A 13,981-nucleotide genomic window follows, 5' to 3' on the forward strand; every position below is an offset into this window, starting at 1 on the left:
TCCTGGGACTCCAGGATCACAACCTGAGCCAAAGGCAGGTGCTCAACTGCTGAGCCACCCAGGCATCTCGGAGCAGACAGTTTAATTACTGGCTGATCAACTTGGACGTACCCATGCTTGGTTTTATGTATTGTTAGAGTAGATCTCTGGATAGACCAAAGTGCCTTTCAAACCCCTTTCACTTGACAGGACTTAAACTCCAAATTTCACCCCCTCCTCATGGATCTTATCATGGCTTGGTTTTAGGAATTGCTAGGGCACGCAGGCTTCCTTGAGGGCATAGTTCTTACTCCTGAGGGCCTATTCCTCTTCTGATATCAAAGCTGGATGCCCATGATGTTAACTAGGTCTCTCGTCTCTGGCAGGACTGGACTCCCAACATCCTCCAGCACTGCTTGACTTTCAGTATCTCTGTTTCATTCCTCAACCCATAGCAGCTGATCTCTGGAAAAACCCAAGTAGTCCTGTCCTGGGCATGTGCAGCCCAGATTTGGACTAACTACTTGCTTAGAAACCCACCCCTGTGCAGTACTCTCTTCTCTTGCCCCGCAGATTCCAGCTGCTCTAGGAACTCCAAATCCTGACCTCTGCCTCCCCAGCTCGGTGGGATGCCTCTAGTCAGCTGGGACCCATGCTTTCTGATCTGTGTTTAGGAAACTGGCCCCAGGCAGAGAGCTAGGTGACTGTGGGGCTCACCTCACGGGTTTCCCTTCTCACAGGGATTACAGTCTCACATTGCCTGAAAACAGCTGCCTCATACATTTTGTGCAGTTTCCTGGATATTTATGGTGGGAGAGCTAGTTGTGTGCCCATTACTCTACCATGGCCAGTAGCAGATGTTTATTAGAAGCCGGATTTATTTGCTTCTTAAATACAGTTTTTATTTTGGAATAATTTCAGGTCTACATAAAAGTTGCAGAGGAGAGGGCAGAGAGCTTCTCTAATGCTCTTCCTCTAGTTTCTCTGCCATTAACATCTTTTATATAACCATGGCACGTTTGTCAAACCAACATATTACTATTAGTACATGATTACTCATTAAACTGCAGACTTTACTCTGATTTCTCCAGTTTTTCCATTGTCTACTTTTATTGTTCTAGAATCCAGTCAAGAATCCCACAGACTAGCAGCTCTACTAGCCAGAAATTGGACACAACCCAAATATCCATCAGTAGAGGACGGGGCAATAAATGGTGGATTCACCTACTGAAACACTATGTAGCAGTGAAAAGAAACGAGTTGCCAACAGCAGCAACAACATGGATAAATCTCATAGATGCAGTGTTAAGAGGAGCCTAAAGCTAAGACACAGCATGGTTCCATTTCGGGAAGTTCTAATTGATGATGACAGAGGTCAGAATAGTTGTCACCGTTTGTGGCAACAGATCCTAGAGTGATCCCCCTGTAATTCCTACCCTCTGGTGTTTATACATGGTGCAGTCCCCTCCCCTTGACTGTGGCTGGGACCAGTCAGTTGCTTTTAGGCCACAGCACATGACTAAGGTGAAGGAGTTTTACAGGTGTAATGAAGGTCCCATATCTGTTTGATTTTCATTTCATCCGGAGGGTAGACAAGACTTCATCACCCAGAATCCTTAAAAAGAGAGACTCTCCTGCTGGCTGGCAGGAGCAAGCTTCTGTGGTGTGAACTGCCTGTGAGAAGGGCCATGTGGCCAAAGCAGCCCCCGGCAGACGGCCAGCAAGACAACCGGGACCCGGGTCCTACCACTGCAAACACCCAAATCCTGCCAGCAGCCATGAGATCTTGGAAGACAGCCCTGAGCTCCAGAAAGGAATGCAGGCCAGCTGACGTCTTGGCTAAAGCCTTGAGAGACCCTGAGTGGAGGACCCAGCAAGCCGTGCCCAGACTCCTGATTCACAGAGACTGTGGGATCCTACATGGATATTGTTTAAAGCTGTTAGGTTTGTGGTCATTTGTTACACAGTGGGAGGTGACTAACAGAGGGACAGTGACTGGGAGGGGGCAAGGAGGGGGCTTCTGGAATGCTGGAAATGTTCTCTATCTGGATTTGGGTGGTGGTATTAAATAGTAAAAAGTCATCAAGCTTCACATTTAAGCTTTATGCAGTTCACTGTAAGTTACATCCAAATTAAAAAAATTGTTTTATTTATTTCTTCTTTAAAGATTTTATCTATTGATTTGAGAGAGAGAGAATGAGCATGAGTGGAGGCAGAGGCAGAGGGAAAAGAAGAAGGAGAAGCAGATGTGGGGCTCAATTCCAGAATGCTCAGATCATGACCTGAGCTGAAGGAAGACACCCAACTGAATGAGCCACCCAGGCACCTCTAAAATGTTTTAATTAAAAAAATTTCAGTGGCGAGCACTATGGATCACTAGCCCTGATTTTCTATCCAAGTCACATGAGGACTGAAGAAAATTTGGGCTCAGGGCCCTCCAGCTCTTGGTAACCTTCCTCCCTAAATAAAGGCTGGTCTTCTTTCGGGGAGCGACAGGGTCTGAGCACAGGATAGCTTGATGCCTCTGACTTCTGCTCTCAGTGGCCTATTATGGTTGAGCCAGAAGACAGTCCTAAAAGTCTGGTTTTTACTGGCCGTGAGTCAGAGGCAGGAAGCTCTACCCTGGTGATATAGTGAGTCCACAGGGGTAGAGCTTCAAGGCTCTGGGAGAGGGGCCAGTGACATCCCAAATACCATGATTGCCACCTTTGCTCACAGGAGAAGACAAAAGAGCTGAGCAGGGCGAAGGCCCCATGGGGAAACCAGAAACCTCCTTGAACTTGCTCTATGAACTTGAGGAGCACCCCAGCCTCAGTTTCCTTATCTGAAACCAAGGCAGCTGGGCTCCTTAATCCCATCTCTTGCAGGCTAATGCCTAAGACATTTCAGTGGAGCATTGCACAAGCCCAGAGATGTCCCAAGCCTGTGTGTACACACGGACCCCAGCTTGGTGGCTGTCGCAGTGGGGCTTCCGGGGAAGGGGCTCCTTCTCTGTTGTCCTGACTGGCCCACATGGGGCTGTTTTTCACAGTATCATTGATCTAGCTAAACCAGGGAGATGCATTATGTCTCCGCCCAGGGTCAGGGGTTGGGCAGCTCCACTGGTAAATCGCCCAGGGGCAGTGTTTTAAAGCCCTGCTCTGTGTTTTGGCTCCTTGGGGCCGGGCTTGGGAGTGAGGCTGGGGGCAGGCTGCTGAAGCCTGATATGGCTCTGGAGGGGGAGGAAGGGGCTGGCAGGGCAAAGGGCTGCAGCCAAGGGAGGGACAAAGAGATGGATGGGAAACTGCCATGACCTTGTGACCTCAGAGATGGCTTTAAACCACGGCCTTAACATGCCCTAGGAAATCTGGGGGGTGGATCTGGCTCCCCTGGGGATAGCAGGGCCAGGGGCATGGGGAGGAGGAGAAGGGGATGCCAGGCTTAGGGGCCCCGCATCCCTGGCCAGTCTGGGTTTCTCTGCTCTCCTTTGTTGTTGTCATGCAATGACGCCACAGACTTCATGGTTTGCATGGAACTGTCTATGTGTCACCCTGCTGGAGCAGCCTCTGAGGGGCAGGGCTCATGGGCGTAGACTTGGCCCAGGTGGCCCAGCTTGGTGGTGGCAGAGCTTTTGAGGAGCTGCAAATAGGTCAGTCTGGCTCAGGGACAAAACTCAAGGGGGTCTGGACAGGTCGTGAGGGGGGGCCCATGGGTGGCAAGGAGCACCTCCAGCCTCAAGGAGCCACAGGAGGGTTATGGCTCATGCTGGGGAGGGGACGACAGGATGCAGTCTGTGTTCTGGAAATCTCACCTTGTCTCACCTTGTCACTGTGGGGTTGAAGGGGAGACAGGTGTTTCAGGAGGTGACTGGGTTTGACTTTCCCTCCCAGCACTGCTCCCTGGTCCCCCGTATTCACCCTGCTGTTCCTGGAGTCTGACAGCCCTGGGTTCGAATCCCTGCTTGCTGTGTGGATGTGTGTGGGGGGGTGCATTTGCCTCTCTGAGTGTTGAAGGTTTAGCAGCCCCTGGGGTCAAGCAGTGAGTATGGTCCTTATGATTATCTCACGTCCCTTCTGGTGGCCCCAGCCTCCCCTTCCTCGGGGTTCCTCCAGCTCCGATGACACGCCTGGTGCCCAACACAGACGGGCCACGGTGCCACCTGCCCCTCTGCTCCCCCAGTGGCATCAGCTGTCCCTGCTGGACCCCGCACAGCCCCCCAGGGCCAAGTTGCATCCAGAGGGGGCCTGGCCTGGCTTCCAGCCTGGGCTTTGCTTCACTGGCCCTGTGCCCCAGGGGGCGCCCCTTGTTCTCTCTGGGCCTCCCTGTCTATACATTGATTGGTGTTTCCCAAAAGCCACAAGTACACCTGGTGGTGCACAAGCAGGTTCAGGATTTTACGTCTTATAAGTAACATCGTACTGCCTTGTGATAAACGATATTGTCCTTTTAATTCTCTCCCGTCCCTTGCCATTGTGCCAGGAAACCTTGGGTTGGTGTCGATTTGTCTTTAGCACCTGCCACACAGGGTCTCGTGGGCATTAGAAATAATCCCCAAGGAGGCACTCTGTGGACACCACGGTTGCTATTGTCAGCGGTGACCAGGGCTCCTCAGCAGGGGCGACAGAGGCCCGGCTGGCAAGGGCCACCCCCACGCACCCAGGGAAGAGTCTGTGCAGGGAACAGCAGCCCTTGTGGCACGTCCGCTTTCTGATCACATTCCCTCCAGCCCGCCCAGGGGCAGCTAAGGGCACAGATCTTCCTTGAAGCTGCCCTCCTTACCAGTTTATATCCCCCCTCGCTGGTGTTTCCCAGGACCCAAGAAAGGGAGCAGGGAGCAGGCCCACGAGATCTGGTTACAGGTGCCCCAGCCTCACCTGCCTCCTCTCTCCCACAGGACAGGGACTGTACAAAGGGCCTGTCACTGACCACTGTGATTGAGTGACCAAATTGCAGGGGTGGTGAGGAGGGATGGGGATCCCTGTGTAGTCTTCTTGTCTTCCTCTGAGGCCGGGCTTTGACCAGCTGCTCCCCCAGGGCACCCTTTTGTCCCTGGCCTCTCTGCATCTGTAGCCGCAGGACTCTGGGCGGCTGCTGTATGGCTCCATGTGCCTGCCCAGACGGCCCGCTTCCCAGCAATCTGGCCCAGGACACAGATAAAGCCGCCTTTCAGAGCTCCCCCTCAGGCCGCTGCAGGGGACCTGGGGAGGAGGGCTGGGGTCCTCAGTGCTGTCAGACAAAGCTGCCTTGTTGGGAGGCCTCAGAAGAAGCAGGGACCCCACTCCCTGGTGTGACTCTTCCCCTCAGGGGCTGTCCGGAGCACATGGGGCCAGCTGCTCCCAGGAGCAGGGCCATCAGCCTCACTGAGCCCCAGGCACATGAGGGAGCAGTTGGGGGTACCAAGGGGCCTGGGTCCCTAAAAGCTGGACTCCTGGGTTTAGGAATGCCTTGGTTGCCTCTTTACCTGGCTCTTCTTGGCCACAGAAGATAAACATTGTTTCCCAATGCTCTTAAAATAAGCCCAAGGCCCATGAGGCCTTATGTGACCTGCCTGTTCCCACCTTCCTAGACCCTCCATGTCTCTCCCACTCTCTCCTGAGCCCACTCAACCCCTTTGGTTCATCAAACCTCGGCTCTTAACCAAGCTGTTCCCTCTGCCTGGAATGCCCTTCCCTGCACTTTTCACATGGCCCCCCTCAGAGGCTCCCTGACACCCCCAAATGACTCCCTACCTCATCTCTGTTTACTCCCCTACCACATGTTCTCTGGTACATGGGGGAGCCTGTGTTTCCTTCGCTTCTGGGTCCCCAGCACCCGAGCAGGGCAGGATACACAAGATATGCATGATGAATAAGCATCTCTGTTTCCCCAGGGCTGGTCACCTAGCAAGAGGGAGGAGGAGCTGTCAAGTTAATCTGTCACCCTACCCCACTCCTACCCCAAGAATGGAGGGGCCGACCCCTACCTCTGTTTTATCACCCACCCCCCATCCTCTGAGTGATACCAAAGAGTGGGGAGCTGCCTCTGTCGGGGCCATGGCCCTGGACATCTGTCTTCATGAACAGGCCTGGCGGGGATGGAGCAAGGCCCGGGGCAAGACCAGTGTAGACCAGCAGGAGCTGGGGGCGGGAGCTGTGCCCGGGAACGTGGACAGAAATAAATGATTGCACCAGGGATAAACAGCTGGGCTGTGGGAGGCAAGGTGGGGGGCAGAGTGCACACAGGGATTTCTCAAACCTCAGGCAGGAGTCAGGTCAGCCAGGGTCCCAGATGGAAAGGCCTCCTGTTGCCCCACCGCTTCATTACCATCTTAACTGAGTGGCCGGCTGGGTCCCTGGGAGCCCGGGGGCGGGGGGGGGGGGGGGGGTCTGGGGTGGCTAGTGCCGTGATTAGTCACAATTGGCGCCCTCCACCTCCAGGGCCGGGGTGTGGGGGAAGGGCTGGGTGAGGGAGCCAGGCACCTGGATGCTGGTGGAATCGTGATGACAGATAAAAATGGACAACAGTGCTCTCTCGCTCTCTCTCTCTCTCTTTTTAATTTTATTTATTTATTCATGAGAGACACAGAGAGAGAGGCAGAGACACAGGCAGAGGGAGAAGCAGGCTCCATGCAGGGAGCCCCATGTGGGACTCGATCCCAGGACTCTGGGATCACGCCCTGGGCCGAAGGCAGGCGCTAAAATGCTGAGCCACCCAGGCAACCCTGGGACAACAGTTCTCATTTGCTGAAGAGTTACCAGGTGTCTGGCCTGTTTTAAGCTCTGTAATTCATTCCTCAGGGCAGCACCTATAGGATAAGTGCTATCGTGGGCCTATTTTTCAGATGAGCAAATTGAGGCTCAGAGAGGTCTGCCTGGGTTCTTACAACCGCTGTGCTCGCTGGTGTTACTGTGGCCCAGGGCATGATCCCGAGGTCCTGGGATTGAGTCCTGGCATCAGGCTCCCTGCAGGGACCCTGCTTCTCCCTCTGCCTGTGTGTCTGCCTCTCTCTTTCTCTGTGTCTCTTTCATGAATAAATAAATAAAATCTTAAAAAAAACAAAAAAGCCCTATGGCTTGGCCTTACCAAGCTCTCCAGGCTATCACTAGCAGGGACCCCTGTGGGCTTTTGCAGCCTCACAAATGTAAAAAGGACATTTGAAAAGAAAGGGAACCTACCTGGGAGTTGTCAAAATCCTGTGGTTTTGTTTTTTTTTTTTTTTAACATTTGGGGAAACTAAAGGCCCAGAAGGTGAAGGCATCCACCTAAGGTCACACAGCAAATTAGTGGTAGGGTCAGTTCAACAAATTGCCATGACATCAAGTACTTGGGGTAACAGGTGTCTGGGATTCCACCATCTGAGGATCAGTACTCACTGCCAAGTTCCCGGGGGCACACATGAAGCCATTAAAATAAAGGGCTTTGTATTAGCTGGGCTGATGTGCCCCAGGGCCTGGCAGAAAGTGGCTGCTCAGTTAATAGCTTTGAAACATGCACTGAGCACCCTCCACAGCAGTGGGCAAGATAGATGCGGTCCTTGCAGTCTGAGACCTCGCAGCCTGACACCTCCATGGCTTGTGGGTCAAGTCCAGATTGGTGATGAAATGAGTATAGCTGGCTGAGTGTGAGACATTAAGGAATGGCAGGGACTCTGGCCAACATTAAAGGCATTTGAAATCCAATGTTTTCGAGAAGCATTGAGCCAGCCAATAGAAAACCTCAATGTACCTAAGGACCAAGTACGGTCTATGGCCATGAGTTTGCCACGACCAGCATCCATCATCCTGGATGAGGAGTCTGGAGACCAGAATTTAGTTCTGGCCTTCTTCTGAGCGTGTGACCTTGGACAAATCACTGACTCAGTATCCTCGCCTATGCTCTAGAGGGTGGGTCAGATTCACCTCTGAGGCTTTGTGCCAGGAAGCTGCTGGGAAGCCGGGATGGACACTGCGGTATGGCTGCTGTGGCTTTAAAAGTGTCCTGGCAGCAGAGAGCCGTAGGCCACCTGCGGAGCCCTCCACAGCTGGGAAGATTAGTCTCTTCCACAAGACAACACCCATTACCATGTTCCAATAGCCATCACTTCCGCTAGGAGAGCCGCAGATGAGATATCGATTGTGCTGACCCCAGGCGAGCCCTTTCCCCAGCCTGAGAGGCGTGCAGATCAGCTCAGGCCTGGGCCTTGGCTGCCAGCTCCTCCCTGCAGCTGCCTGGGGCCCTGAGAGCCAGGTGAGGCCGATGGAGTCCCCGCCAGGTGGGCCTGTGGGCTGGCCAGTGCCTGGGCCCTGAGCCTTTATTCCATGTGCTTGCTGCTGTCAAGAAAGGGAGTTGGGGAGATGGGCATTTCTCATGAGCAGTCAGGTGCACGTGGGAGAGGACGGTCTGCCTGGAGCCTGGGAGGCGACACCTGGCTGGGGACCGGAGGGGGTGGAGGGGAGTGGGAAGTGAGGCTGCCGTGGGGGGAGGACAATCTGATGCCAGTGTTTAGGCTGGTGATGCAAGCTTTGGGGCAGGACAAGACATGATCTCAACCTCACCTTTGTCACTTGAGACTTGGTCTCCGTCCCAGGAAGCCCAGCCTGCTGGCAGCTCCTCACGTCTGCTCCTTTTCCCACAATCCAGGCACTGGAGCATATGAAATGGAAAGGGGGACACCCTTGGGCCTGCACCCCAGGGTCAGGCTCTGTGAGGCAGAGGCTGTGTCTGCCATTACCCCGGCACCCCCAGCATGGCGCCCCCACCGTGGCTGAGGCCACGCACACTGCCCATGCATGACTGAGTATCTCGGGAGGAATCAGCTGAGAGCAGAGGCAGTTGCAGCCTCCTTTTTTCCTTCATTCTCTCATTCACTCATTCAGGGAATCCCACAGGGCAGGAATGAGCCCCAGCCTAGAGCTCTCAACAGGCAAGCAAGCGGCCCTTTGTGGTCCCTGACACTAGCACTGTGATGGGGTGACCTAGGTGGCTTTGAGCTTGGTCCACTTTCTTGTGTGCCCAACACATCTTCATAAATTTTTGAAAAGAAGCAAGGTGTTCTCCTTTTTTTCCCCCTGCCCCAATCCTATGATTTCTAAGTCTCATGATGTTACCCAGGAGCCTTCTGGGCCCTGGAAATATTCCCTATCTTATTCTGACTGGTGGTTACACAGGCGGATACACTTCATCCAAGCTGTCCATCAAAGATTTAGGCACTTTACCCTGTGTGTGTGTGTGTGTGTGTGTGTGTGTGTGTGTGTGTGTGTGTGTATGCATTAGCGTGGACGTATATTGTGCCTCCACAAAAACCAACCCCATCTTCTGCCTTTGAATAGGAATGCTTTACTCCTTCTAAGAGCAGGGGCCCTGGAAGGTGGGCCTGACTGGCTGGTGGCTCAGACCTCTCCTTGCCTCCCCAGTCCCAGAAGATGAAAGGGGTCTGGGGTCTTTGCTCAACACTGAGGCCCAGGATCCCAGCACCTGACTTCTCAGGATCCCCTACACCAGAAACCCTCCTTTACCCAGCCAGGAGCTAGAGAAAGGAGAGGGGGTGGATTTAGCAACAGTAATAAAATAGTAACTAAGATGGGATAGGAGAATTCATTTATTTAACATAATTTCACTGAGAACCTTTCATCTGTGAAATCCTGTGCTGAGTGCCTGGTGGTAGAGTGATGGACACAGTACACACACTCACTGCTCTCAGGGTACCTGTGGTCTGCAAGGTAGATGGGACCCGTCCCAGGAATATCTAGGGCTGAGCATTTAGGGAAAGCTGGAGTCTGTGCCCCTCAATCCTGAAGGATAAGAAAGTGGCATTTGTCAGGGCCCAGGGCTCATCAGCTTAGAGGCAGTGGCTGCTGGTAAGTAAAATGCAAGTCAAATAGTCACAGGCCAAACACAGGGGAGTGCCTGTTACCTTGTAGGCATGCTACATGGGCTGACAACCATGATTGGAAGCCAGGAACCCCGAGGCCCAGGATTGCTGCTGTGTAATAAAGTGCCCCTGCCAGGTGGGCACTATTATTATCTTAGTTTTATAGCTGAGGACACTGAGGCCAATGAGAAATACTAAAGGAGTCATGCCAGTTCACTGCTTAGGAAGTGCCAGAGGCAAGATTTGAACTCAGATCTGAGCAGCCTCATCTGTAAAACAAGGGTTCTCCTTCCCCCTCTTTTTCTCACTATGATTGTGAAGGTCCCATGGAGTAAAGGAGGAGAAAGAGCCTTTTGAGTTCAAAAGGGTGCACATAAAGGGCAGTTTTTTTATTTGCAGTGACCAGTTTCCATGATGCTGCAGCACCTCCCATGTGGAGCAAGGATGGAGACCAGGCTCAGCCTTTGGGAGTCCTCTAATATCCCCAGGAAGAAGGACCCATTATGAACCCATCTTACACATGAAGAAACCAAAGCTCAGGAGGGAGAAGTACTTACCCAAGTTCTCTTGGGGGACAGAGGAGTAGCCAGGATTTAGTATGGGTAGCCTAAGTGTGGCCCCTGAGCTGCTCCCATGCACCCATCCCATCTGCCTTGCCCACAGCTGCCTCGTGGGAGTCCTCTGTTCCACTGCGGGGTGGACACCTTCCTCCCCCAGCCAGAAGCTGGTTCCAGTCAGCACCTTCCTAGACCATGCTCTTCCCCATTCTTTATCTAACGCTGGCCATCTTTCCTCCTCGTATTAAAAACATTATTTGTGTTTTTTTTAAGATTTTATTTATTGGGCAGCCCCAGTGGCGCAGTGGTTTGGCGCCGCCTGCAGCCGATCCTGGGGTCCCAGGACCGAGTCCCACGTCGAGCTCCCTGCATGGAGCCTGCTTCTCCCTCTGCCTGTGTCTCTGCCTCTTTCTCTCTGTGTCTATGAATAAATAAATAAAATCTTAAAAGAAAAAGATTTTATTTATTTACTTGAGATAGAGCAAGAGGGCTAGAGCAAGAGAACGAGAGCAAGAGAGGGAGTACAGAGGGAGAGGGAGAAGCAAACTCTCCACTGAGCAGAGAACCCAAGGTGGGGCCCCATCCCAGGACCCTGGGATCATGACCTGAGCTGAAGGCAGCCGCTTAACTCACTGAGCCATCCAGGTGCCCCCAAAACATTATTTGTTTTTAACAGCTTTAAAGGTTTTTATTTATTTATGAGAGAGAGAGCGAGCATGAGAGGGAGCTTACAAGCAGGGGGGAGGGGTTGAGGAGAAGCAGCTCCTCGCTGAGCAGGGAGCCTGATGTGGGACTTGATCCCAGGACCCAGGGATCATAACCTGAGCTGAAGGCAGATGCTTAACCGACGGAGCCAACCAGATGCCCTGTTTTTAACAGTTAAAAATGTAATTTTATCTTATACAAGATTTACCCACTTCAAGTATATCATGCAAATTCATTATGAAGCCTATCAACAATGTGGAAAATTAATTATGTCAAGGGAAGAAATGAAACAAATATGCAGGTACACAATGTAAACAAATTATGTCACATGCATGAAAACAAATATGTGTGAACAAAAATGACTAGCAGGAAACATAAAAATATTCACCAAAGTATTTTGGTTAACATATGGCTGCAGAAATGAATTTTTTCCCAATTATTTTTCAAAGTTTCTGTAACTTTCAATATCTCTCTACTAGATCACTTTAGCTGAGCCCAGGTAAACAATGCATGGGAGATACTGACAACCCCATCTACCTCTAATATCTATTCGAATTTCCTGATTTTTTAAAGATGTTTTATTTTAGAGAGAGAGAGAAAGGGAGCATAATGGGGGGAAAGGCAGAGGGAGAGAATCTCAAGAATCTCCATCCCACTGAGCATGGAGTCTGATGCAGGACTCAATCCCATGACCCTGAGATCATGACCTGAGCTGAAACCAAGAGTCAGACACTCAACTGACTGACCCACCCAGGCACCCCTTGAATTTCCTGATTGACTTGAGAACTAAGAACATGCCCGGAGAAAGATTTCCAATGTTGGCAATGACCTGATTCAGACAGACCTGGACTTCTACAGTGGTCTGGGGGCAACTTCATGGAAGCCTATAGCCAGGGGGTGAGGGAATCTTAGGTCTCCCAAGGATAAAATCTACCCTAAGAGAAGTAGAGTCACTCCCAATGAGCTAATCTCCACAACAAGGCCTATAGCTGGAGCACAGGTGGTTCTAGTGAGAGCTGGGAGCTGTTGGTTGAAACCATCAGCAACCCAGACCACTTGGCCATGCCTACATGCCCACATGGGGCACAGTTGTGTATGAAACGCTAAGAATCCTAACATCTCAGTGTCCAAGTGACCCTTCTCTAGATTCCCTAAGGTGGTGGTTTCCTACCCACTTCTCAGTAGAGTTGGGGTGCATGGTCATGATAGCCGGGGCAGTGGTGGCACATCAAGGTTGTAGGTAGTGGCTAGAGTGAAGTAACAGGAGTTATGGGAGGTAAGTGAAAGCATGACCTGGGCTGTGGGATGAGGATTGGACTGGAACAAATCTGGCATGCCTAGGCACCATTCCCTATACTTCTAGAGCAGGGAAGGGCCCTGAACTGGGGGGAGAGGGAGTGTGTGTTTCTGAAGATCCTTGGATATAGCTTCTGAGCTAATGAAGGACTATGTAGATATTCATTCATTTGACAAATATTTACTGAGCACCTGTTATGGACCAGGCATGGGTTCAAGCATCTGGGACACAGCTGTGAATAAGACAGACCTGATCTCTTCTCACATGAACCTCCCTGTCCTGGTGAGAGGGACACCCAACAATGCCTAGCATCCAATAAAAAATTATTAGGCACACAAAGCAAATCAATGCATAACAGGCTGGGTGGTGATACGTGATACGGAGCAGAGATAGGCAGAGTAAACAGTATATATAGCAAGTGCCAGGTCAGGGTTCTATAACAAGTGAGCCTTGTGGCTGTCTCAGGGAGGAGGGTCCAGGCAGAGCTGGCCTATTTGGGAAACAGCAAATGAGGCAGTGGGCTGGACAGAGTGAGAGGGGAGAGTGGGAGGAGGGGAGGAAGGGAGCTAGTAGGGAGCCAGATCGTGAAGGGATCACAAGCCATAGTAAATGTATCAATGATCTGTGTCTGCATAATAAATAACCCAAACTTAATGCAATAGAACAAATATTCATTCTAATTAGCCCAGAGTTTGTGAGTAGCGTGATTCTCCTGCTGGTCTCGTGTGAGATCATTTGGGCAGCTGCTGTCATTTTAGGCCTGACTCAGGGGTCTCACTTCTGTGTCTGGTAGTTGGTGCTGGCTGTAGTAAGGACTTTGGGTTTTATGCTGAGATAAGAGCCATAGTGGAGAGAGCAATGATGAGAAACTATGTGATGTATGTTAACTGAAAGGAAAACTGCTAAAATGATTGCAAATTTGATAAAAATTCACAAGTTCAAGCTCGGTGAACCCCAATAGAATAAACGTAAGAAAATCATAACAAGACACCTCCTAATTAGATTGCCAAAAATCAACAATAAAAAGAAATCTTGAAAGTATGCAGAAGGGCGGTGGCGGCGCGGCGGCATGGAGGCCACCCTGGAGCAGCACCTGGAGGACACCATGAAGAACCCCTCCATCGTGGGCGTCCTGTGCACGGACTCGCAAGGACTGAACCTGGGCTGCCGTGGGACCCTGTCCGATGAGCATGCTGGGGTGATATCTGTTCTAGCCCAGCAAGCAGCGAAGCTGACCTCAGACCCCCCTGATATTCCTGTGGTGTGTCTAGAGTCAGATAATGGGAACATTATGATCCAGAAACATGATGGCATCACGGTGGCAGTGCACAAAATGGCCTCTTGACCTCTCATCAGTTCTCCAGTGGCCTGTTGTAGAGGCTCCATCCTACCTACGTTGATTATCTTGTAGAACAACTAAAGTTCCAATAGTTAGGCCATTTATTTAGTGTGCATTGGGCACTTTTCTGTTAATTTTAGAGTAAACTGCTTTTGGACACCTAATGGACTGACTTATCAGAACATTAGTAAGAAAGGATCATGTTTTGAAGCAGCATGTCCAGGTCACTTTGTATGTAGAGTTTTCTTATGTTCAATAAATCTGGTCAGAGGAAAAATAAAAAATAAAAAATAATA

General features: G+C 51.2%; 1 protein-coding gene across 1 annotated transcript; it reads left to right on the top strand.

Annotated features, from left to right (window-relative positions):
- The first annotated feature begins 13,400 nt into the window (after nt 1-13,400).
- On the top strand, nt 13,401-13,691 carry LOC102156380 (ragulator complex protein LAMTOR5-like). Its single transcript, XM_038546174.1, has one exon. The coding sequence runs from the start codon at nt 13,416-13,418 to the stop codon at nt 13,689-13,691; it is 276 nt and encodes a 91-aa protein (XP_038402102.1). The 5' UTR covers nt 13,401-13,415.
- The last annotated feature ends 290 nt before the right edge of the window (nt 13,692-13,981 follow it).

Source organism: Canis lupus, chromosome 9 (genome assembly GCF_011100685.1).
Source record: "Canis lupus familiaris isolate Mischka breed German Shepherd chromosome 9, alternate assembly UU_Cfam_GSD_1.0, whole genome shotgun sequence".
Lineage (NCBI taxonomy): Eukaryota > Metazoa > Chordata > Mammalia > Carnivora > Canidae > Canis > Canis lupus.

Excerpts from the sequence above, each read along its gene's own strand:
- LOC102156380 (XM_038546174.1), top strand. The coding sequence starts at position 13,416 with ATGGAGGCCACCCTGGAGCAGCACCTGGAGGACACCATGAAGAACCCC.